At 38.2% G+C, this 25214-nt stretch overlaps 1 protein-coding gene across 8 annotated transcripts in view; it reads right to left on the bottom strand.

Moving 5' to 3' along the window:
• MTBP (MDM2 binding protein) overlaps window positions 1-25214 on the bottom strand; it is a 154647-nt gene that overhangs the window by 67161 nt on the left and 62272 nt on the right. For 3 of the 8 annotated variants that reach the window (XR_004480980.2, XR_004480979.2, XR_004480981.2), the window contains exons 18-21: window positions 21925-22191; window positions 20096-20345; window positions 19252-19365; window positions 16159-16224 (exon numbers count right to left, since the gene is read on the bottom strand). Coding sequence is in view for 4 of the 8 variants with exons in the window: in XM_033419876.2 (XP_033275767.1) it covers window positions 14837-14875; window positions 16159-16224; window positions 19252-19365; window positions 20096-20345; window positions 21925-22191 (736 nt within the window). In the remaining 4 variants the exon portion in view is untranslated. Of the gene's footprint in view, window positions 1-13854; window positions 14876-16158; window positions 16225-19251; window positions 19366-20095; window positions 20346-21924; window positions 22192-25214 lie in introns of those variants that run through there. The other 5 variants (XM_033419876.2, XM_004265353.3, XM_033419881.2 and 2 more) reach the window with 4 other exon arrangements.

Genomic DNA, 25214 nt, shown 5'->3' with positions numbered 1-25214 from the left:
TAAATAAAATTAATTAAAAAAAAATGAATGTACACCAATTATAATTTTTGGAAAAATCTGTACCACCACCACATACACTATAATCCAAGTACTACATTTTGACAAACATTGACCTTGTAGCATATGCCACTAAATTCAGGAATCTCTTTCTGAACATCCCTTGTACTTGTTCATTCCACCTGAAATTGAAAATTTTCAGCTATACAGAGGAGGCTCCTTATCTCCTGAGGCCAGCCATCCCATTGCCGGATGGCTAGAGTTGTTAGAAAATTCTTACACTCGTAGAGCCAAAACTTAACGTCTGTGTCAATTTTAGTCATCACCCTGTTCTACTCTAGAAAACACTGAAAGTCCAATCTCTTTTCCACGTGAGTGTCCTGTATAAAAGACAAATCAAGGCTGGGGGCTCCTAGGTAATATAAAATGATCTGAAAATGGCTTTAAATAGGATATTTAAACTTTCTCGTTTTTATCTTTAAAGAACCAATTGGCCAAGATTAAAGCTTCCATAATACTTAGTGGTGGGAAGTGACGGGAAAACAGGCATTTATACACCCATTAGTAGGTATATATTTGGCAATAATTTGGAGGGCAATTTTGCAATATCTATAAAATTTACAAATACATGTACCTTTTGACTTATGGGAATTTGTCCTACAGATATATTACAGAAGTGCACAAAGGCTAATGTATAAAGATCATCTTTGCAGCAACATTCGTAACAAGAAGCTGAAAAGGTCCACGTGACCGTCGATAGAGCGAAATAAATCATGGCTCACCAATGCATCAGAATATTCTGCAGCTGTTACAAAGCATGGTCCATCTAATATGGACAAGATTTCTAAATGCAAGTTCTGAAAAATGCAGATATAGATATGTAGATACATAGTCCATTTGTTCTTTAAAAAGAAGTGGTTCTCAAGAAGAATGGTACTGCGGGGCATTTGGAAGTCTGTGCTAGTGTTGTTGTCACAATGATGGGGCTGGGGCGGGGGAAGGGGTGCAGGAGTATGACGCTATCAGTTTGATGAACAAGAGCCAGGGTGGTTAGATTCCCTGCAATGTGACGACAGTCCTCACATCCAATAGAACCATTTCCCACACAATTATTGTGCCTGCTGAGTTAGGTGAAAAACACGTATAATGATCTGAGCCTAGACCTGACTACATTTTACAAATGAAAACATTTTTTGACTGATTCAATATATTCTGAATTTTCTAGGTATACAACTACCATGCATATGGAAGAAAGGCTGTTTTTGTTTTGCTCAGGGCATTTTATAAAACATTTTATAAAAACAAGTCACTGGTAGCGAGTGTGTTTGTGGTACTTGAGTCAAACACATGACGGCTATTATATGTGCCTCATTCATGCTGAATCCAACTAAAAGTCAAATATTCGACTACTTCATTTTGTCTTTCAGTGTAGTAGTACTCCAGCTTCTCCATATTGAAATGCATATTATTTTATTATCATTAATCTTTTCCAAAACTTCTTTACAATTAGAGGATATCAATTAAAACAAATTTCTGAGTGCATGTAAGTTAGATTACTCTACTAGGCACATCCTGTGTATCTCCTCAGATTCCCTCAATGCGATTGGCTGGTCTCCCAGACTTTTCACCCGCTTATTCAACTTCAGGCATCACCACAGACAGCTCTGCTTGACCTAAGTGTTTCTGCCACTTAGAGCCAATCCATTGCTTGCCTGGAAACGCTGCTTCCCCGACCTCTCCCCTGGGCTGCTGCCAGGCAGCCAGGCTAAGGAGAGACATACTTGCATTTCTGGGTTCTCTCATCAATGCCAGACTTGGATGAAAAGCCGCTCTGTAGGGCATAGGTGTCCTGAGCAGCTGCTAAAGGTGATGAGCTGAGCAACCCTCATCTGTAGGCGAGTTATTGAAACCTTTGTGGAGCCAAACGGGAGATGATCACAGGAAGGAGCTGGGCAGATAACCTTCCTCTGCCTCCTTCCTGTGGACCCGCCATGCACCGTATATCCTGAGAGGCATCCCATGTGACTGCACACCTGCTAGGTGACTGGCCGTGTCTCTCTGGGCTTCATGAAGCAGCAGCCGGTGTCATCATGCATCACCTGCCTTGCTTCCCTGCCTCCTGCCCGCTTCTTGTCTTCACTCTCAGTGAAGGCCTTGGAATTGGGCCTCCTAAATAAAGCATCAGCACCTAATCCTTGCCACATGTTTCATTTTCTAGGGAACTTGGCCTAAGACCAGTATTTATGAATTTCACCTGAAGACAGCAAAGGGCACATTAGAAGGGGTGTTGGGTCTGCTCGGTTGAGGAGAGATGCACGTGTGTATAATACGCTTGTACTTGTATAACAATGTCCACAAGGATACATTTTTTTAAAAAGGCCTCTTACTATCAGTTACTGCTGAGAAATGGGGCCAGGGATCATATGACTGTAATACCCACTATATTACATGAACTTCTTAAATGTGCATTTAAAAATCCTCTTTTAAAAAAGGTTTTCTGGGGCTTCCGGGAAGATGGCGGAAGAGTAAGACGCGGAGATCACCTTCCTCCCCACAGATACACCAGAAATACATCTACACGTGGAACAACTCCTACAGAACACCTACTGAACGCTGGCAGAAGACCTCAGACCTCCCCAAAGGCAAGAAACCCCCCACGTACCTGGTGCGCGAGGAGAGGGGATTAAGAACGCTGCTTAAAGGAGCTCCAGAGACGGGCGGGAGACGCCAAGGCTGCTGCTGCCGCCACCAAGAAGCCAGTGTGCGAGCACAGGTCACTATCCACACCTCCCTTCCGGAGAGCCTGTGTAGCCCGCCACTGCCAGGGTCCTGGGATCCACGGACAACTTCCCCGGGAGAACACACGGCGCGCCTCAGACTACTGCAACGTCATGCCGGCGTCTGCCGGCGTCTGCCGGCGTCGGCCCGCCCCGCACTCCATGCCCCTCCCTCCCCCGGCCTGAGTGAGCCAGAGCCCCCGCATCAGCTGCTCCTTTAACCCCGCCCTGTCTGAGCAAAGAACAGACGCCCTCCGGCGACCTACACGCAGAGGCGGGGCCCAATCCAAAGCTGAGTCCCTGGGAGCTGTGAGAACAAAGAAGAGAAAGGGAAATCCCTCCCAGCAGCCTCAGGAGCAGCGGATTAAAGCTCCACAATCAACTTGATGTACCCTGCATCTGTGGAATACCTGAAGAGACAACGAATCATCCCGAATTAAGGAGGTGGGCTTGAGAGCAAGATTAACGATTTTTTCCCCTTTCCTCTTTTTGTGAGTGTGTATGTTTTGCTTCTGTGTGAGATTTTGTCTGTATAGCTTTGCTTCCACCATTTGTCCTAAGGCTCTATCCGTCCGGTTTTTTTTGCTTTTGTTTTTATTTTCTCTTAATAATTATTTTTTTATTTTAATAACTTTTATATTTTATCTTACTTTATTTTATTTTACTTTCTCGTTTTTTTTTTTTTTTTTGCATTACGCGGGCCTCTCACTGTTGTGGCCTCTCCCGTTGCGGAGCACAGGCTCCGGACGCGCAGGCTCAGCGGCCATGGCTCACGGGCCCAGCCGCTCCGCGGCATGTGGGATCTTCCCAGACCGGGGCACGAACCCGTGTCCCCTGCATCGGCAGGCGGACTCTCAACCACTGCGCCACCAGGAAAGCCCTACTTTATCTTCTTTTTTTCCTTCCTTCCCTCCTGCTTTCCTCCCTCCCTCCCTCCCTCCCTCCTTTCTTTCTTTCTTTCTTCTACTAATTCTTTCTTTCTACTTTTTCTCCCTTTTATTCTGAGCCGAGTGGATGAAAGGCTCTTGGTGCTGCAGCCAGGAGTCAGTGCTGTGCCTCTGAGGTGAGAGAGCCAACTTCAGGACACTGGTTCACAAGAGACCTCCCAGCTGCACATAATATCAAACGGCGAAAATCTCCCAGAGATCTCCATCTCAACACCAGCACCCAGCTTCACTCAACGACCAGCAAGCTACAGTGCTGAACATCCTATGCCAAACAACTAGCAAGACAGGAACACAACCCCACCCATTAGCAGAGAGGCTGCCTAAAATCATAATAAGTCCACAGACACCCCAAAACACACCACCAGACGTGGACCTGCCCACCAGAAAGACAAGATCCAGCCTCATCCACCAGAACACAGGCACTAGTCCCCTCCACCAGGAAGCCTACACAACTCACTGAACCAACCTTAGCCACTGGGGACAGACACCAAAAACAACAGGAATAACAAACCTGCAGCCTGCGAAAAGGAGACCCCAAACACAGTAAGATAAGCAAAATGAGAAGACAGAAAAACACACAGCAGATGAAGGAGCAAGATAAAAACCCACCAGACCTAACAAATGAAGAGGAAATAGGCAGTCTACCTGAAAAAGAATTCAGAATAATGATAGTAAAGATGATCCAAAATCTTGGAAATAGAATAGACAAAATGCAAGAAACATTTAACAAGGACCTAGCAGAACTAAAGATGAAACAACAAGGAACAACACAATATATGAAATTAAAAATTATCTAGAAGGGATCAACAGCAGAATAACTGAGGCAGAAGAACGGATAAGTGACCGGGAAGATAAAATAGTGGAAATAACTACTGCAGAGCAGAATAAAGAAAAAAGAATGAAAAGAACTGGGGACAATCTCAGAGACCTCTGGGACAACATTAAATGCACCAACAGTCAAATTATAGGGGTTCCAGAAGAGAAAATGAAAGGACCTGAGAAAATATTTGAAGAGATTATAGTTGAAAACTTGCCTAATATGGGAAAGGAAATAGTTATTCAAGTCCAGGAAGCAAAGACAGTCCCATACAGGATAAATCCAAGGAGAAATACGCCAAGACACATATTAATCAAACTGTAAAAATTAAATACAAAGAAAACATATTAAAAGCAGCAAGGGAAAAACAACAAATGACACACAAGGGAATCCCCATAAGGTTAACAGCTGATCTTTCAGCAGAAACTCTGCAAGCCAGAAGGGAGTGGCAGGACATATTTAAAGTGATGAAGGAGAAAAACCTGCAACCAAGATTACTCTACCCAGCAAGGATCTCATTCAGATTTGATGGAGAAATTAAAACCTTTACAGACAAGCAAAAGCTGAGAGAGTTCAGCACCACCAAACCAGCTCTACAACAACTGCTAAAGGCAAGAAACACAAGAGAAGGAAAAGACCTACAATAACGAACCCAAAACAATTAAGAAAATGGGAATAGGAACATACATATCGATAATTACCTTAAATGTAAATGGACTAAATGCTCCCACCAAAAGACACAGATTGGCTGAATGGATACAAACACAAGACCCATATATTTGCTGTCTACAAGAGACCCACGTCAGACCTAGAGACACATACAGACTGAAAGTAAGGGGATGGAAAAAGATATTTCATGCAAACGGAAACCAAAAGAAAGCTGGAGTAGCAATTCTCATATCAGACAAAATAGACTTTAAAATAAAGACTATTAGAGGAGACAAAGAAGGACACTACATAATGATCAATGGATCAATCCAAGAAGAAGATATAACAATTGTAAATATTTACGCACCCAATATAGGAGCACCTCAATACATAAGGCAAATGCTAACAGCCATAAAAGGGGAAATCGACAGTAACACAATAATAGTAGGGGACTTTAACACCCCACTTTCACCAATGGACAGATCATCCAAAATGCAAATAAATAAGGAAACACAAGCTTTAAATGATACATTAAACGAGATGGACTTAATTGATATTTATAGGACATTCCATCCAAAAACAACAGAATACACATTTTTCTCTAGTGCTCATGGAACATTCCCCAGGATAGATATCTTGGGTCACAAATCAATCCTTGGTAAATTTAAGAAAATTGAAATTCTATCAAGTATCTTTTCCGACCACAACTATGAGACTAGATATCAATTACAGGAAAAGATCTGTAAAAAATACAAACACATGGAGGCTAAACAATACACTACTTAATAACGAAGTGATCACTGAAGAAATCAAAAAGGAAATCAAAAAACACCTAGAAACAAATGACAATGGAGACATGACGACCCAAAATCTACGGGATGCAGCAAAAGCAATTCTAAGAGGGAAGTTTATAGCAATACAATCCTACCTTAAGAAACAGGAAACATCTCGAATAAACAACCTAACCTTGCACCTAAAGCAATCAGAGAAAGAAGAAAAAAAAAAACCAAACTTAGCAGACGGAAAGAAATCATAAAAATCAGATCAGAAATAAATGAAAAAGAAATGAAGGAAATGATAGCAAAGATCAGTAAAACTAAAAGCTGGTTCTTTGAGAATATAAACAAAATTGATAAACCATTACCAGACTCATCAAGAAAAAAAGGGAGAAGACTCAAATCAATAGAGTTAGAAATGGAAAAGGAGAAGTAACAACTGACACTGCAGAAATACAAAAGATCATGAGAGGTTACTACAAGCAACTCTATGCCAATAAAATGGAAAACCTGGAAGAAATGGACAAATTCTTAGAAATGCACAGCCTTCTGAGACTGAACAGGAAGAAATAGAAAATATGAACAGACCAATCACAAGCACTGAAATTGAAACTGTGATTAAAAATCTTCCAACAAACAAAAGCCCAGGACCAGATGGCTTCACAGGCGAATTCTATCAAACATTTAGAGAAGAGCTATCACCTATCCTTCTCAAACTCTTCCAAAATATAGCAGAGGGAGGAACGCTCCCAAACTCATTCTACGAGGCCACCGTCACCCTGATACCAAAACCAGACAAGGATATCACAAAAAAAGAAAACTACAGGCCAATATCACTGATGAACATAGCTGCAAAAATCCTCAACAAAATACTAGCAAACAGAATCCAACAGCACATTAAACGGATCATACAGCATGATCAAGTAGGGTTTATTCCAGGAATGCAAGGATTCTTCAATATACGCAAATCAATCAACGTGATATACCATATTAACAAATTGAAGGAGAAAAACCATATGATCATCTCAATAGATGCAGACAAAGCATTCGACAAAATTCAACACCCATTTATGATAAAAACCCTGTGAAAGTAGGCATAGAGGGAACTTTCCTCAACATAATAAAGGCCATATATGACAAACCCACAGCCAACATTGTCCTCAATGGTGAAAAACTGGAAGCATTTCCACTAAGATCAGGAACAAGACAAGGTTACCCACTCTCACCACTCTTATTCAACATAGTTTTGGAAGTTTTAGCCACAGCAATCAGAGAAGAAAAGGAAATAAAAGGAATCCAAATTGGAAAAGAAGAAGTAAAGCTGTCACTGTTTGTAGATGACATGATAGTATACATAGAGAATCCTAAAGATGCTACCAGAAAACTACTAGAGCTAATCAATGAATTTGGTAAAGTAGCAGGATACAAAATTAATGCACAGAAATCTCTGGCATTCCTATACACTAATGATGAAAAATCTGAGTTGAAATCAAGAAAACACTCCCATTTACCATTACAACAAAAAGAATAAAATATCTAGGAATAAACCTACCTAAGGAGACAAAAGACCTGTATGCAGAAAATTATAAGACACTGATGAAAGAAATTAAAGATGATACAAATAGATGGAGAGATATACCATGTTCTTGGATTGGAAGAATCAACATTGTGAAAATGACTATACTATGCAAAGCAATCTACAGATTCAATGCAATCCCTATCAAACTACCACTGGCATTTTTCACAGAACTAGAACAAAAAATTTCACAATTTGTATGGAAACACAAAAGACCCCGAATAGCCAAAGCAATCCTGAGAATGAAAAACGGAGCTGTAGGAATCAGGTTCCCTGACTTCAGACTATACTACAAAGTTACAGTAATCAAGACAGTATGGTACTGGCACAAAAACAGAAATATAGATCAATGGAAGAGGATAGAAAGCCCAGAGATAAACCCACGCAAATATGGTCACCTTATCTTTGATAAAGGAGGCAGGAATGTACAGTGGAGAAAGGACAGCCTCTTCAACAAGTGGTGCTGGGAAAACTGGACAGGTACATATAAAAGTACGAGATTAGATCATTCCCTAACACCATACACAAAAATAAGCTCAAAATGGACTAAAGACCTAAATGTAAGGCCAGAAACTATCAAACTCTTAGAGGAAAACATAGGCAGGACACTCTATGACATAAATCACAGCAAGATCCTTTTTGACCCACCTCCTAGATAAATGGAAATAAAAACAAAAATAAACAAATGGGACCTAATGAAACTTCAAACCTTTTGCACAGCAAAGGAAACCATAAACAAGACCAAAAGACAACCCTCAGCATGGGAGAAAATATTTGCCAATGAAGCAACTGACAAAGGATTAATCTCCAAAATTTATAAGCAGCTCATGCAGCTTAATATCAAAACAACAAACAACCCAATCCAAAAATGGGCAGAAGACCTAAATAGATATTTCTCCAAAGAAGATATACAGAGTGCCAACAAACACATGAAAGAATGCTCAACATTACTAATCATTAGAGAAATGCAAATCAAAACTACAATGAGCTATCATCTCACACCAGTCAGAATGGCCATCATCAAAAAGTCTAGAAACAATAAATGCTGGAGAGGGTGGGGAGAAAAGGGAACCCTCTTGCACTGTTGGTGGGAATGTAAATTGATACAGCCACTATGGAGAACAGTATGGAGGTTCCTTAAAAAACTACAAATAGAACTATCATATGACCCAGCAATCCCACTACTGGGCACATACCCTGAGAAAACCATAATTCAAAAAGAGTCATGTACCAAAATGTTCATTGCAGCTCTATCTACAATAGCCCGGAGCTGGAAACAACCTAAATGTCCATCGGATGAATGGATAAAGAAGATGTGGCACATATATACAATGGAATATTACTCAGCCATAAAAAGAAAGGAAATTGAGCTATTTGTAATGAGGTGGATAGACCTAGAGTCTGTCATAAAGAGTGAAGTAAGTCAGAAAGAGAAAGACAAATACCGTATGCTAACACATATATGGAATTTAAGAAAAAAAAATGTCATGAAGAACCTAGGGGTAAGACGGGAATAAAGACACAGACCTACTAGAGAATGGAGTTGAGGATATCGGGAGGGGGAAGAGTAAGCTGGGAGAAAGTGAGAGCGTGGCATGGACATATATACACTACCAAACATAAAATAGATAGCTAGTGGGAAGCAGCCGCATAGCACAGGGAAATCAGCTCCGTGCTTTGTGATCGCCTGGAGGGATGGGACAGGGAGGGTGGGAGGGAGGGAGACGCAGGAGGGAAGAGATATGGGAACATATGTATATATATAACTGATACATTTTGTTGTAAAGCAGAAACTAACACACCATTGTAAAGCAATTAAACTCCAATAAAGATGTTTAAAATAAATAAATAAATAAGGTTTTCTGTTTATGGGCAAGTAATGTTCTGAGAGTAGTGAATAATATTTTTAACTTGTTTATAAAATCTTACATAACAGAACTATTTGAATATAGGACTGGAAATTGATTATCATGTCACCCAGTCCTCTAAATTACACTACATTGGATTTCACTAGGGGAAGCAAGTCTAATACCTCATTAAAATAACTAAACCATGTCCAAGTAAGGGATGGAAACACATTTGTCTGATAACAGAAAAGCAGTAGGAAACTGTATTTTGGCCTTTTATCCTCCATTGTTTTTTTTCCTTCGACATAAAAAAAAGCAGTTTATTGCAAGAGTATAAGACTCGACACTGAGAACATTGCTCAGACATTGTCACAGCAAAGAGTAGGGCAGAGGCGGAGGACGGTGAAAACTAAGGATGACCAGTGCGCACAAGAGAAGTGGGAGCTGATGCACACGCAGCCTATCCCCCAAGGCACAGGCAGCACGCGGGCAAGGCCTCTAACCCTAACTCTAGCCTCGGGCAGAGCCCATCCTGCTCTCACACTTGGCCTGATGGCTGTGATTCTGCCTTAGCTTGGAGCAGCGCCTGGGAATGTTGAAAAAAAAACTTTGTTCTTTTCAAGAAATAAAGCCAGTTATATTTTCAGCAACTTTCAACTGTAATTCTTTGGATGAATATAGTCTATTTCTTCCCAAGAACGCAAAGGAAAGTCCAGGAAAGACCTTCACAACCCCTCATTAATTGCAGTGTCTCTGCTTTGTAATTTTCACCTGCACAAGGGGTGAAGGAAATGCTTCCTCTGCAAGTTTTCTGGGTCTCACAAGAAAGGCAAACAGAGTCCAGAAAGAAGCGACTTCTTTCTTCTTCAAGTCAGGCCTTCGAACTAAGACCTTAATCAGTGAAGTTTTTGCAACTTTCCTTCTTGCACCTGGCCTCTCAATGAATTCTTCAACATGAACAGAACATAATGTTTACACAAAACAAACCACTTCACAACCTAGTGGCTTAGAACACAGTGCCATATTATCTCACTATTCTGTGGGTTGCCTGGGTTCACTCACAGAATATGGCTGTATGTAGCTGGAGCATTCTGTTGGACTGAGGTCCAAGATGCCTCACTCACTGTCTTGCAGCCGGTCTGGCTGTCTACTGGGTCACCTCAGTTCTCTTCTGTATGGCCTCTCAACATCTAGTAGGCTAGACCAGTTCCCTTATGTGCCTACCTTACATTCAGGCAAGGTTCTACAAGAGCAAACCGGAAGCTGCAAGATGGTCAAAGCCTAGGTTCTAGCTCACACCATGTCATTTATACCATATTCTACCAGTCAAAGCAAGTCATACTGCCAGCCCAGATGCAAGGACGAGGGAGATAGACTCCATCTCTTGATGGGAGGAGCTCAAAGCTTTGAGCTTTGAGAGTGCATTCCACTCTCTGGCCACAATTATTTTCATTTCTCTTACATACAAAATATGCTCATTTCCTCCCAATATGGGATAAAGTCCAATATTTCATGATTTTCATCAGTCCAGATAGGGATGAGACTCAGGGTGTGGCTTTTAAAAATCCAGAATATTGTGACCTAAGAAACCTAAGTTAACTGCCATCTGTACGTCCAACATACAATGGTGAGGCAGGGACAGGGTAACTGCAGCAGACACTTCCTTTGTTAAGGGACTAATCACTAGTTCATAGTAATTCTGAAATCCAGCTGGGCACATGTCACCATTTATCCCTTGCCGGGGCAGGGGATGTGACCCAGGGTTCATTTCTGCTACCTGGGAGTGGTACTCTAATCCATTATTATTGGCTCTGCCCTTTGGCCTCTTGGCTTTGACTTTCTGAAAAGTCTTTCTTTTCCATAAAAAAAATAGTCCATATTTGCAACTGAACACTTTTCTCACCCTGCTTCATGCCCACTGAAATTTGGTGGCTCAGAAGTCTCTTTTCATTTTGATACAAATTCCTTAAAATTTTATGGACTTTCTGTTGCTAAGAAAATTCAATGGAGAAAGAACTGTCTTTTCAACAGATTATGCTGGTAAAACTGGATACCCGTATGTCAAAGAATGATGGTGGATCCCTTCTTCACACCATACACAAAAATTAACTCAAAGTGGATCATAGACTTAAATGTAAGAGATAAAACCGTAAAGTGGAAGGACAGAATCGAAGAAAATATTTGTAAATCATAGATAAGGGACTAGAATCCAGAAAATATAAAGAATTCTTATAACTCAACAATAAAAAGAGAAATAATCCCACCTAAAAGTCCTTAAAAAAGGATTTGGTGGACATTTGCAGAAAGAAAATATGCAAATGGCCAATAAGCATGTGAAAAGATGCTCAACAACATTATTTATCAGAGAAATGCAAATCAAAACCACTATGAGATATTACCTCATATTTCCTATCATTTGTCAAAAGAAAAATAATAACAAGTATTAGCAAGGATGTGGAGAAATTTGAACTGCTGGAAATGTCAAGTGGTGCAGCTGCTTTGGAAAACAGTCTGCCTTTTCTCAAAAAATTAAACAGTTACTGTTGAATATATAGTCCAACAATTCCACTCCTAGGCATATACCCAAGATAAATGGAAATATATGTCTATGCCAAAACTTGTATATAAACCTCCATGGTAGCATTATTCATGATAGCCAAAAAGTGGAATCAGCCCAAATGTGCATCAGCTGATGAACAGATAAACAAAATGTGGCAGATTCATACAGTGAAATGCTGATACATGCTACAACAGGGATGAACCGTGAAAACCTCATGCTAAGTAAAAGAAACCAGACACAAAAGACCATAAATTGTATTAGTCCACGTGCATCAAATGTCCAGAATAGGCAAATCCAGAGAACCGAAAGCAGATTAGTGGTTGCCAGTGGTGAACAGAAAATGACTGCTAGTAGATATGGAATTTCTACTGGGGTGAGGAAAATGTTATGCAATTAGACAGTGGTGATGATTACACAACTTTGTGGATATACTAAAACCTGTTAGATTATACACCCTAAAGGGTGAATTCCATAATATGTAAATTACATCTCCAATAAAAATAAAATGTGTGGGCTCTCTATGTATCAAGTTATAGTCTAGTCTATTAGATGAAAACCACACCCACAATTCTTTTCAGGACAGGTCCTCTTTACTTTGGGTGTCAGAGTGCCATGGGGCAACACCCTGAAGATTCTTAAAAGCCCTTTTGTCTTGCTACGAGAGTTTACTTTAAATATTTCTAAGGTCTTAATAAAGAATTATATTGCTAGACCTTTGGTTTGATCTTTTTCTTGAGGCTATTACTTACTTGGAGAATATTTTGCCATTAGAGATACTAGAAGCGGGAAAACATTTCATTTTCCAATCCAGAATGTTCTAAGCCCTCTGTATCGCCTCAAAATGCTGCTAGAAAACTGAACAGTCCCTCCTCTTGTTCATCTATCTTGTCCTGCACCTTATTGTATTCAGCCAAATAAACAAACAAATGGCTCATTGACACTTCTAGCATTCTGTCTGGAAATAACCTTAACTAGATCCATGAGTTCATTTGGTACAAATTCTCTTTTCCAGGTTATGTAGGCAACAATTTTGCCAAATGTACCATCACTATATAACAGAGCTGAGCTAGTCCAGCCCTGTGGCTCCCTCTTTCTCCAAAAAACAGTCCTTATAAAGAGTGGGAGCTTTAGGCATTATTCCAAGCACTGGGAAATAACTCCTCAGAACATCTGATATCTAAGTTCAGCCTATATTCTCCCTCCCACATGAGGTCCCGCTCATACTTATCGTATATATAGACAGAACAACTGGTCAGCAGGGTTCCTCTCCTGGAACACAGCCCAAAGTATGTACAGCTGAACCTCAGTTCAGCCTGCCTTTTCTTCCATGACTTTTAGTCTATTCCAAAAATTGACCTGAAGTCTTTGGGCCTTTTAGATCTCTCCTTTGTACCTGCTTTCAAATTTATCTGAAATATCTTGTCACTTTTTACTTTGAAATATTTTTTATGGGAAGTTCACAAAAGGCATGAAGTATGAGCACTGCATGGAAGTTAAGTTAAAGTAGTATCCGAGTATGGAAAGCGTGCAGGTATAGGGAAGGCTTGTAACTCCCCTTCTCCAGAAGCCCAAATAAGGGAGGCTGCAGCCCAAACCTCTGACCCTGTGGGAGTCTAGGCCCTGACGTGGATAATGTGGAGATCAGCTTTGGAATTCCAGGAAGGCATCTAGAAGTTTAGAAATTAATTTCTTTGACCAATTAAATTTACTGAAAAAGCGGCCAACATATTTTTTAAAATGTTCACCCTCAGTATTTTCAGCCATCAGAAAAGGAAACGGGGACTCTGCTGGTGGGTGTACAAACTGATCTCTCAGAAAGGCAATTTGGAAAAATTTACCAAAAATCACAAATTCCACTCCAAAAAACTTATACTAAGGAATAATCAGTGATGTACCAGGAATATTCATTAAAGTTTTATTTTTAGTAAGGAAAAATTGAACTCATATGTCCAACAATGAGGGACTGATTTAACAAATTGTGGTTCATTTGTACCATGCAGTTATTAAAATGATGATATATGATATAAAAATCATTTTATATCATATATCATTAAGTTAAATCACATTGTTAAGTGAAAAGCAGGCTATAAATTAATATACATATACACACACATCACACATATAAACACACGTACACAAACATACACACACATATGACACCAATTCTGAAAATATTTTAAACATAATGTTTAAAAATATTAACAGTGGTTACCTATAGACAGAAACAATGTTAGAATTTTTTTCCACGCTTTTTTGCATTTTCCACATTTTCCAGATTTTCTGCCATGGGAAAAGGTATTTTTTTTCTGGGAGTCTGTACTTAGTCATTTTCACTGTTTCTTATTTTCATAAGTTTTGCTCTTTCTTCATTTTTGATCCCAAATAAACATGAATAGCTCAACAGTGGTGGCTCTAGGGCAGGGGTAAGGGAACATGGCTAACTGTGTGAATTTTCTTGCCAATATTTTCTAAATCAGGGGCCGTCCAATAAATCATGCTATTGGAACACATGAGAAAAACCACTGGCAATGTCTTACTTAAGACTTATTAATTTAAATAGGCCTAACAACAAAGACATTTACCAAGAAGTAAAGAAATATCTTTTTCTATTTATTGGAATAATTAAATAACCAAGAGTAAAATTTGTAAACATATATAAAAATATTAAAAAATTAAAATATAGTAAAACTATAAAATAAGTATACAATTATAAATACATTAACTGAGCAACCTCAAAACTATATAAATATAGGATATTTATGAAATTCTTTAGAGATGTAACATCTATTCTTTGAATAAAGTTTGAAATTTGTTTGTAATTTTCAAACTATGGAAGGAAAAAGTAAATAGCTCTGTCCAATTTATAATTATCCAAAGAGAATGATTTTGTGCTATTTCTTGCTTGTCTTTTCTAATACCCATTCAATCACCTAGGGAGAGAAAAAAATATGATTATGGTACATTTCTATTGGAAACACAAGTGATAGAAAAAGATATTGTTAAAATTTCAAAAGAGTATGGTAGAAAATTTAAAGCAAAAAATAACCTGTCAAAATCTTAAAATATATATTATCTTGAAAATACATTTTACTAGCAGTTACCAGTGGGGACAGGGAAAGGGGAAGGGGCAATATAGGAGTATGAGATTAAGAAGTACAAACTATTATGTATAAAATAAGCTACAAGGATAATATTGTACAACACAGGGAATAGAGCCAAGATTTTATAATAACTATAAATGGAGTATAACCTTTAAAAATTGTGAATCACTATATTGTACACCTGTAACTTACATAATATTATACATCAACTATACTTCTATTAAAAAAAAAACTAAGGAAATGATTATCACGCACACAAAAAAATCAGTAGAGCGGTTACCTCCAGAGGTGATGCAGTGGGATATGGTGGGGAAGGGATTCTTTGGGGGTTTCCAAGGTCCCCACAATATTTTATTTCCCAGGTTGCACAGTGAGTGATCCCAAGGATATTCTCTTTTAAAATTATGTTTTTAAATTGTATGTGTTAGGGAGGGTGGGAGGGAGGGAGACGCAAGAGGGAAGAGATATGGGAACACATGTATATGTATAACTGATTCACTTTGTTATAAAGCAGAAACTAACACACCATTGTAAAGCAATTATACCCCAATAAAGATGTTAAAAAAATAAATAAATAAAAATAAATTGTATGTGTTTCTTTGCATATGTGTATACATATTACATGTTAGATCATGAATTTTTAAATGGAAAAAAAACCCCACATTTTATTTTCTTGCACAAGAACACTTTTTGCTGAACTTCCGCTGCGGAATACAGTAGTGTTCTCACTGGACAAGATGAAGCTTCTACTCTATTTTCCCACCTTTATTTGAAAAATGTACTTTCAAAGCATCACTAAAAAGAAATTAACTAAACTTTGAAAATAGCTAATAGAAATGGATTAATTTTTCCAGCTCTTTGGATTTTTTTTTTTCTGTTTCTTTCTTAACATCAGTTTAGAAGCTCTTTTGTTAACAGAGAAATCTCTTAAATACTACTAAAGATTCTGCTTGCATAAGTCTATTATTAACTATTTTAAAGAGTGGTCATAGGGACAAAGTTGAAAAGACCACTCACTAATTCTTACTGCATATATTACAGCATCATAGGTACTAACCTGCAATAAAATAGCAATTTAATTGAATGTCGTTTCTTGGGAATAATTTATTTACCTGTACAACATTGTTGCTTGCTGTTTTCTTCATTTCTTCAAATAGACCCCTTGAAGTTTTAAGATCCTAAACATAATAAAATACAGCAGCTTAAATCTGCACATTAAATTACAGAGAACAAGTCATTATTAAAAACTTGAGATGATCCTAATTCTGTAAGTATCAACATGAAGAGGGAGATACTACAAAAAAATCAAAGTAACAGATTATAATTTAGTTCCTGTCAAAGTACTCTAACCAAAATACATCCATATATACATAAATCCATGCCACTCTAATCTCAAATACTCAATGGCACTGACCAAACCTAAGCCCCATCCTCAACTATGAGTAGCCACATTAACTTCATTACTCAGGAAATGAATATACAGTTCATATTTATTTTTCAGATAAAATAACTTTTTTTCTCTCTCTTCTTTTTGGCTATTTCATTCCACCACAAAGAGGGAATGACATAGGAAATAAAACTGAAATCTCTGACTTGTAAAAAGGTAATGACTATATCAAATTATATTATAAAAATTTTAAAATCCAATTGTATTTAAAAAAAAAAGTAATCCTCCGCTGCACTTCCAAGCTATGTTCCATTGAAGTAGTCACTTTGAATTCTTTAAGCTCTTTCTCTTATTTATACCTTCATGTTACTAAATAATAAGCTTATACTTTATTTCGTGATTTAACAGTTCTAGACAGTGATTGCTGTTATCCCAGATTCAGGTCTCTGAATCCTCCCACCTCCCTTCTCTTCCTCTCAGTAACAGCTGCACCACAAATTTTTGATTAGTAAATAGTCAATGTTTGCATTTTATACCTAAGCAAATATAGTTCAATCCTGAGCTAAGTAATGTATAACAGTTATAATTTCTCTTTCATCTGTTTTGTTTATCCTGTAGTTGAACTACGTTTGCTTAGTTTTCCACGTGTATAATCCTACCCCCACCCCACAATGCTGTGAAAGACTGATTAAATGTACAGCAAAGTTCTTCAAACACTCAGGGATCCTGGATAATCTCTCACTTCAGCTTTTCGTTTTTGCTTTTGTTTTCTTAATTGTATTTTTTTAAACTGGAGATCCTCCTCCCATAGCCTGCTCCAATTTGGTCCAATTGCTCCCTCAGCCTGGTCCCATTGGGACTTATCTTCCCCAGTCTAGGTTAGTTTTTCTTTTATTTCTTGATTCAGTCCCTTGTTCTATTGAATTTCATCTTCTCACAGATTTGTCAAAAGGGTAAAAAAATGACAGAATTTTTCAGACCTTCCATGACTGAAAGTATCTGTACTGAATTTTCATACCTGACTGACTTCTAGACCAGGTATAAAATACTAGGTAAATCACTTTCCTTCAGAATTTGAAGATACTGTTCTACCTTCTTCTGGCACACAGAAAAATCCAATGCCACTCTTATTGATTCTTTGTATGTAAACTACTTTCTCTCCTGGGAAGCTTTTAGGAAATATTCTCTCTGTCCCAGGAGATGTGACATTCCACAGTGATGTGGCTTGTAGAACTGTCATCCACTAGGCTGGACAAGCTGTGTGCCCTTTCCAGCAGGAGGAGTGCGTCCTTCAGGTCTAGAAAACTTTCTGTTATATTTTTGAGTTTTCTCTCCTCTAGTCTCTATTTTTGAAACTCCTATTATTAGCATATTGGATCTTTTGGATTAATTCCCCCATTTTCTTATCCTGTGTTTAATGTTTTTATCCTTAATTTTGTCATTAATACTAATTTCTGGTAAATTTCTTAATCTCAACTGTTCAGCCTTTCTATTGTACTGATTTTATCATATTTCTAATTTTAAGGAGCTTTCATGTTCTATAGTTTTTGGAAACAGCATCCCATTCTGGTTTTGTGCACTCAATTATCTTCTCTCTGAGACAATATAGTTTTTTATGAAGTTTTCTTCAGCTTTCTGCTCCTTCATAGTTCCCTTTGTTCCTTCATGTTTTGGCATCTGCTGTATTAGAAGCTTTTCTCAAAAGTATGCTAACTCTTGGCTGTCCAGTCATATTTTAAAATGAGATAGTAAAAATCTTACTGGAAGCTCTGTCTGTACAGAGCTTGTTCATTGGTATCTTTACAAGGTAGGGGAATAACGGGCCAGCTGGACTTTTTACCGTGGCCTCCAATTCTTTTTTCTCCAGAGACTATTTCCTGCATTGTCACAGGGGTGGGGTGGGGGGTGGTGAGGATAAAACTATGTATAATATACTTATCTGTAGTTAACATTGCGGGGGAAAAGCGTGTAGAGCAAACTGAAGGCTCCCCAGTTCACTCTGTAGATCTCTATTTAACTCCTCTTTTTTTTCACCCGGCACCTTGCCCCTGCTTTCCATGATACTTGGTGTCTCCAAGACCTGAGCAGGTCAGAGACCGTGTCTGTTGAACTGGCTTGCCTCTCACAGGTGTCCCCAGGCAGACATTTAGGCTGTCACTTCTTCTACTCTGTTATACCACGCTTCCATGTGTTTTTTTTTTGGTTCAACAGTGTATGAAAACATTTCTACATTTCTCCTTTCCTCTTTTCTTAGTTTTTGTACTTTCAATACTGTCTTTCTTGAGAGATTTTAGAAAGGAAGGGAATCGAATGCATGCGGTCCATCTGCAATTTTAATCAGGAACCCATATAAAATTGTGATTCAAGTCAGAAACTCTGAAAACTGGAACTAATCTAACACCATGTAAGTTTTACAAAATTGTCATCTGAATGGCCGATCTGTCCAATGTCTTACAACAAGCAGATAATGGATCCAAAATTAGAAGCTGGGTGCTTCGATACTCCCTCCAGTAGTTTCACTATATACTAAAATTACTTGAATAAGTTGAATAAAGTAAGTGGAAGCTTATTATCAACTTAAGTCAAAGGCTTGTTAGGGAAACACTGAGGATACCAGTTAAAGTGTAGTTTTCTACATCTGAGAACTAAAATCAAATAAATCAAATATAAACTTCTTGACTCCAATTTTTCTACCTCCATTAAAAAAAATTGGCAATAAGCTATCAGTGTAAAAAATACTCAGTCAATATTATCTTGTGTCAAATAGGAACATTAGAACTTGACCTCGGTTTTGCCATCAGTAGAGAAGACACTGTACCTTTAGATAGAACTTCGAGATCTCAAAGAGACGTTGGCTGCAAGCCGTGAAACATTCGTGAGCCTCAGTAATCCTGTGTTTCTTCAGGGTTTCAGTAACTACTTCTTTCAATATCTTGAACAGAACATAGTATACAACTAATATGTCTTGGAAAAGGTACAAACATATTATTTCAGCTTTAGAGTTAAGTTCTGTGAATCACAGAACCATGTAGCTATGCTAAAGATAGATAAGCTCATTAAGACAAAAGCATCTAGAAGAACGGAGATCTGAAATAGTGACACGATCACACGTGTCGCAGGCTATCTGTCAGGAAGAGAGGACTAGAGTATCTGAAGAGAGGAATTCATATCCTGAGTTCTGAATCAAAATCTGAGTGTAAAAGGTACACACAGCAGGGATATACAGGTGTGTACTTATTTTTTATTACGGAAAATGTCAAACACTGTAAAGAGAATATTTGTAACAAATCCTCATCTCGATATATCTACTACCAGTTTCAAGAAGGATCAATTTGTGGCTCTTTCTGCTTCACTTATATGCCCCCACTCACTTTTCCATTGTCCTTCTTGCACTGAATTTTTTTTTTCCTCCATTTTTTTTGGCCATACCGCACAGCTTGCAGGATCTCAGTTCCTGGACCAGGGATTGAATCCGGGCAAGGCAGTGAAAGCCCAGAATCCTAACCACTAGGCCACCAGGGAACTCCCCTGAATTATTTTAAAGTAAATTAAAGATACCATTTCATTTCATTCATAAAATTTTTAGACAAACGTTTAAAATGAATCAAATGAAGAAATTTCTTCCCGTGCAGAACTAAGAGAGTCAGGAAATAAATCTTTACCCGTGTGTGTTTCTGTGATCTTGATTCCTTACTGGGCCTCGATGTTTTTGATTCAGGCACACTTTTTTGACCTGAACTGGCATTTGTAGTGACTTTGGGAGTTTCATTGCTAAGAACTGGAAGAGATGGACAAGTCACAGATAATGATCTCTCTGCCCATGGCTTTCTGGATGTCACTGCATGATGATGATGATTAGTAATGCCACTTCTCTGAGAAAGAAGAGAATCTGAACTTTCAGATTTCACAAGTCTAATGGGGGGGAATATAAAAATGCAGATTAAGTGAATCAACAATGAAGTCCATTTTCTGTCTTAAATGTTACAACCATAACCATTGACATATAAACCCAAGAAAAGCAAACACAATTTCTTGCTACTACTGCCTTAAATAAGCAGTCAACATCATATTATACAGTTGCTCCCTTAGTTCTTCAAATGAGTGACTAGAACACAGAAGGCAATGAATAACATTCTAGGATTTCAGCTAGTATTAAAAGCTAATAGGAAAAACTAGCAACATTACTGTCACCCTCCCCGTTAATTTACAATTTCTCACAGAAATCAGGGATGGCACTCCAGGCAATGCTATTTATAGATCCAGTACTCATCTGCCAAGTACTTATACTTTTCTATTAAGATAATTTTGATGAAGAAACCATAATAATCATGCTTGTTGTAGCTATGCAACTACCTGAGCAAAATAAATAACAGTGTTAAAACAAACCGAAATAAAACTATAAAAGTAGCTCTTGTTTCAATCTTTCTAGAATGTTTAAATTTCCTGTTACAAGATAGGGTCTCATATTTTTCAATTCTGTTAACCTAGAGGCCACAGTGTACTTTCTTGTCTGGAACACATATCTATCAGTCACAGTCAGAAATAAAAAATATTATTACAAAATACAGTATCCTAAATGTCAATGGATTTGCTTTTTAGCTTTATCGCATGTAAATAGTACCATGAACTTGTAAAGTCCTCATGAAAATAATTTAGTTATTCCCCATCAGGGAAAAAGGATTCTAATAATTTTCACTGTTTAAAAGAAGATTTGAAAGTTTCACTTTAAGATATTTGATACTTTTTGAAAGATTTACATATAATAAGAATTTAAGGTTTGTTTTAGGTGTCAAAGACCTAAATTTGACAAAGGTTCTAAAGATATATAAATTCAATAGAAATTAGAGTGTTTATCTCATAAGCTTCTAATTTCTGTTCAGGTATTTGGATATTTTATTTAGCTAGCAAATAAATTAGCTAGAAAGATCTCATTTTTCATATATTATTATGTAGGCTTTAAAGCTATATTTTATATGAAACAAGTTGTTTTAAAACGGTACCTCATGGGAATTTCCTGGTGGTCCAGTGGTTAGGACTCCTCGCTTTCACTGACATAGCCCAGGTTCAATCAAAAATGGTACCTCATGAAACCCCTTGTTTAAGGGGCCAGTGTAGGTAGGAAACAGTGAGAAGAGAGCTAACAGAAAAACTGCATCCCTAAACATCCCCTTCAACAGAGCAGCTCAGCTGCTTAATCTATTGGATAAGATCGCCAGTGTTCCATGGCTTAAAAGCTTTACAACCCATCGTGCTGATGGGCTGTATATTAGCATACAAAGCAAGAAACAATGTGTTTTTTCCAAGTCATTTCTTTGTATAACTTATAAGCATAATCATCAACTGCTCACAATACAAACACAATTCCTGGTATGAATGAATTACATTAAAATCTGCACAGAAAGCAGCTTAAAAATCTGAAAGATTAATTCAATTACCCTCGGCCTAAAATACTTTCTGTCAAGATACTATCTTTATGTACTTAATATACCACCTTTTGGGGGGATAAAGGCAGTTCAGATCTTTTGATCTCCTTTTTCCTCGGGAGACTTCAGTCCGGAGTTCACTTTGTAAAGCTTCTCCATCAGGGATACTTCCGGGCTCTGACAAAACTGCTGGAGACGGAAGAGGGCTCAGTACGGTAGGTACTGGAAAACTTTCTCTGGTGCATGTAGTTTGAGTTTCATAACGAATAAGACGAGACTGAAGTTCTGAAAATCCCCCATCTCTTTCTAATGCTTTTCGGTCATCCAAGCAATATCTAAACAAGAGAAAGATCTTTAAAATCAAAGACTCGAAGGCAGCCATGGGCTTTTCCCTGCCAATTAGTGAAAAGCAAAACATGTGCTTAAAAAGTTCTTACTAAACTTCCTAATAATTGTTGGAAGGTTGAGTGAACGGCCAACTTCCCTCACAAGTTCAGTTTTTTCCAGCCTGCTACACAACATGGCAAAAGATTAAAAAAATTTGAAGTACAATCTGATTCCTCTTTGACTGTTTCTGGGCAACAGATTAAGTTAATCCTCTGGCTTATTTTCAAAATAATACAGTTGCTGTTTTGATACTTTTTAAATCTCTACCAACCTCCGATACTTCAGCATGGCTGATATGTAATGACATGAAATGCTAACTTCTGTTAGAAAGAACAAGTTTATTTTCAACACAAAGATTAACAGGGTATAAAGGCATTCTAAACTGGCTCACCAAACACAGCTCAGAACATTTTGAAATTTCCCTTTGAAACTCATTTCCACCTTACTGACTGATTGACAAATTTTCCTTCAAACACTTCAGCTGTGTGTGCATTTGGTTTCTAGCTAAATCTGATTTAACAACAATGAGATGTTTGCTCAGTGATTTAACATCAATGAGATGTTTGCTCAGTGAATGCTTCTGGACTTAAAGAAATCCCATCTTAGGGACTTCCCTGGTGGTCCAGTAGTAAAGAATCCGCCTTACAATGCAGGGGATGCAGGTTCTATCCCTAGTAAGGGAACTAAGATCCCACGTGCTGCAGGGCAACTAAGCCCACGAGCCACAACTATTGAGCTCGCACCTCAACTAGAGAGCCCGCGTGTCGCAAACTACAGAGCCCACGCACCCTAGAGCCTGCACGCAGCAACTAGGGAGAAGGCCGTGCGCCACAACAAAGAGCCTGCACTGCAAGGGAAGGTCCTGCGTGCCTCAATGGAGATCCCACGTGCCACAACTAAGACCTAACGCAGCCAAAATATAAATAAAAATAATTAATAAATAAATGCTTTGATAAGGCTTAAAAAAACAAAGAAATCCCATGTTGTTAAGTACAACAAATAAGCGTATCAAGAAAATCACCAATGAGATGTGTGACCTTGGAATACCCTTCACATTCTCCCCTTCTACATCAAGGAAACAGTTTCACATATACGATGACAGGACTTTAAACATTAAAACCTTTTTCTGTTATCTGTCCTCTTTACTTGTAAAATTCTAAGAAGTTCCTTAGAGTCAGAACTTTGGGTCTATAAGCTTTTAGTTCAACACTCAAGGAGTGTATCATTACCCCAACCTGATTGCCTGACAGAGGTTTTCTCTTTCCCTTGTGACACATATTTGATTTCTAAGAGTACAGACTAGAGAGCCAGACTCCCTGGATTTAAATCCAGCTCTACCATTGCGTGAACATGGCCAAACTACTTAATTTTATCTATGCTACTGCTGCCTCTTCTGCAAGATGAGATTCGTAGCAGTTATCTCAAAGAGCTATAGTGAGGATCATGAATGGGTACACGTACGCACTCAGAAACAGTGCCTGGACCATGCAAGCAAAGCTGTCAGTAAATGTATGCTGCTGCTCTTATCATCACCATCATCATCATCAGTGGTTTCATTTTCTACCACAGCAAATCTTATGCTATGCTGATGATATGTAGCTCAGCCAGGATTCAGACCCAGGTTGGTGACTTCAGAGTCTGGCTTTAACCAATTTAGTATGCTATCTCTCACGTAAAGTGTAAGGGTCATCTTACTTAGGGGTCAACCCACGGCTGAACATTAGAATCATCTGAAGAGTTTTTATGAAATACTGATGCCCAGAGTTTCTGATTTAATTGGTCTGGGGTTGGAATCAGTCTTGGACATTTTTTTAGAAAGCTACCTAGGTGATTCTAAAGTGCAGCTAGGACTGAAAAATCTCTGATATAAACCAACACTTTAATTTAACAGGTGGGAAAAATGAGCTCCTAAGTTATACTGTTAACTGGTGGCAGAAGAGTGACTAGAACCTAGGTCTCTCAATTCTCTAACATTCTTTCTCTAGTCTGTTGTTTAATAAAACACGTTTCATTAAAAATCAGCCCCAACCCTAAGGATTACTGATGAGTCCTATTTCTATCCTGGGCGATTGACAGAATCTAGAAAACCACTAAGAACCATGAATGTTAAGGAAAAGTTCTAGGAGAGAGGAAATGTAATTCCTGATTGGCTTACAGGAAATTTTTCAGAGAAAAATAATGCATAGTTTGACTCCACATGCATACTTTTTTCTACTCTAAGATTTTGATGCTAAGATGCAGATTTTTTCCTTCCAGTTTTAACATCTCTTAATCACAGCTGTTCATAATGTCATGCCTCCAACTGAATTATGTGCACTGTGCATATTGACTTCAATTGTCATTTAAAATGTCTTCAAAGTGATTTTACTATGATTTGGCATCAAAACAAAAAGTGACTTTGTAAATAAGAAAGGAACAGAAACAGAGTAGCAGGGTGCGTATGTGATAATAGTGAAGAAAAATATTCACTGTTGGATGAATGAGTAAACGTCCACATTTTCTTGCAAAACAATAACCAAATGCTTTATGTGTCCAAAGAAAGAAAAATACCTATCAGAAGATGAAGCTATCATTGTCCTGTAACTACAAAATAGGCAAGATACTGCCTAGCACACACCAAGCAATGCCGATGAAAGCCGGAAAAACTGCCAAATCTCCTGGAATACATGAAAGAAAGTTCAGAGCAACAGGAGGCTGGTGTGGCCAACTGACTCTCAGTTTGACAGTGGAATTCAATTTGTTGTTAAAGAAAATGGTGCATCTTACAATCAATGGTATCTTACACTCCAGGATAGGAGAGAGAAGTGAAAAACAAGTCAACTGTGGATAGATTTCATTTTGGCTTAAGTAAACATTGATCTGTACTTGAGCAGTTTATATATTTCTTCCAAATATTCCTTATGTTTGAGTAGAGGAAAAGCTCAAGGATTCCAAAGGCTCACGGCAATGTAAGGAGAACTTTCTTTGCAGT

Source organism: Orcinus orca, chromosome 17 (genome assembly GCF_937001465.1).
Source record: "Orcinus orca chromosome 17, mOrcOrc1.1, whole genome shotgun sequence".
Taxonomy (NCBI): Eukaryota; Metazoa; Chordata; class Mammalia; order Artiodactyla; family Delphinidae; genus Orcinus; species Orcinus orca.
Note: the sequence above shows the minus strand (reverse complement) of the source record. Positions and strands in the feature narration are given on the sequence as shown.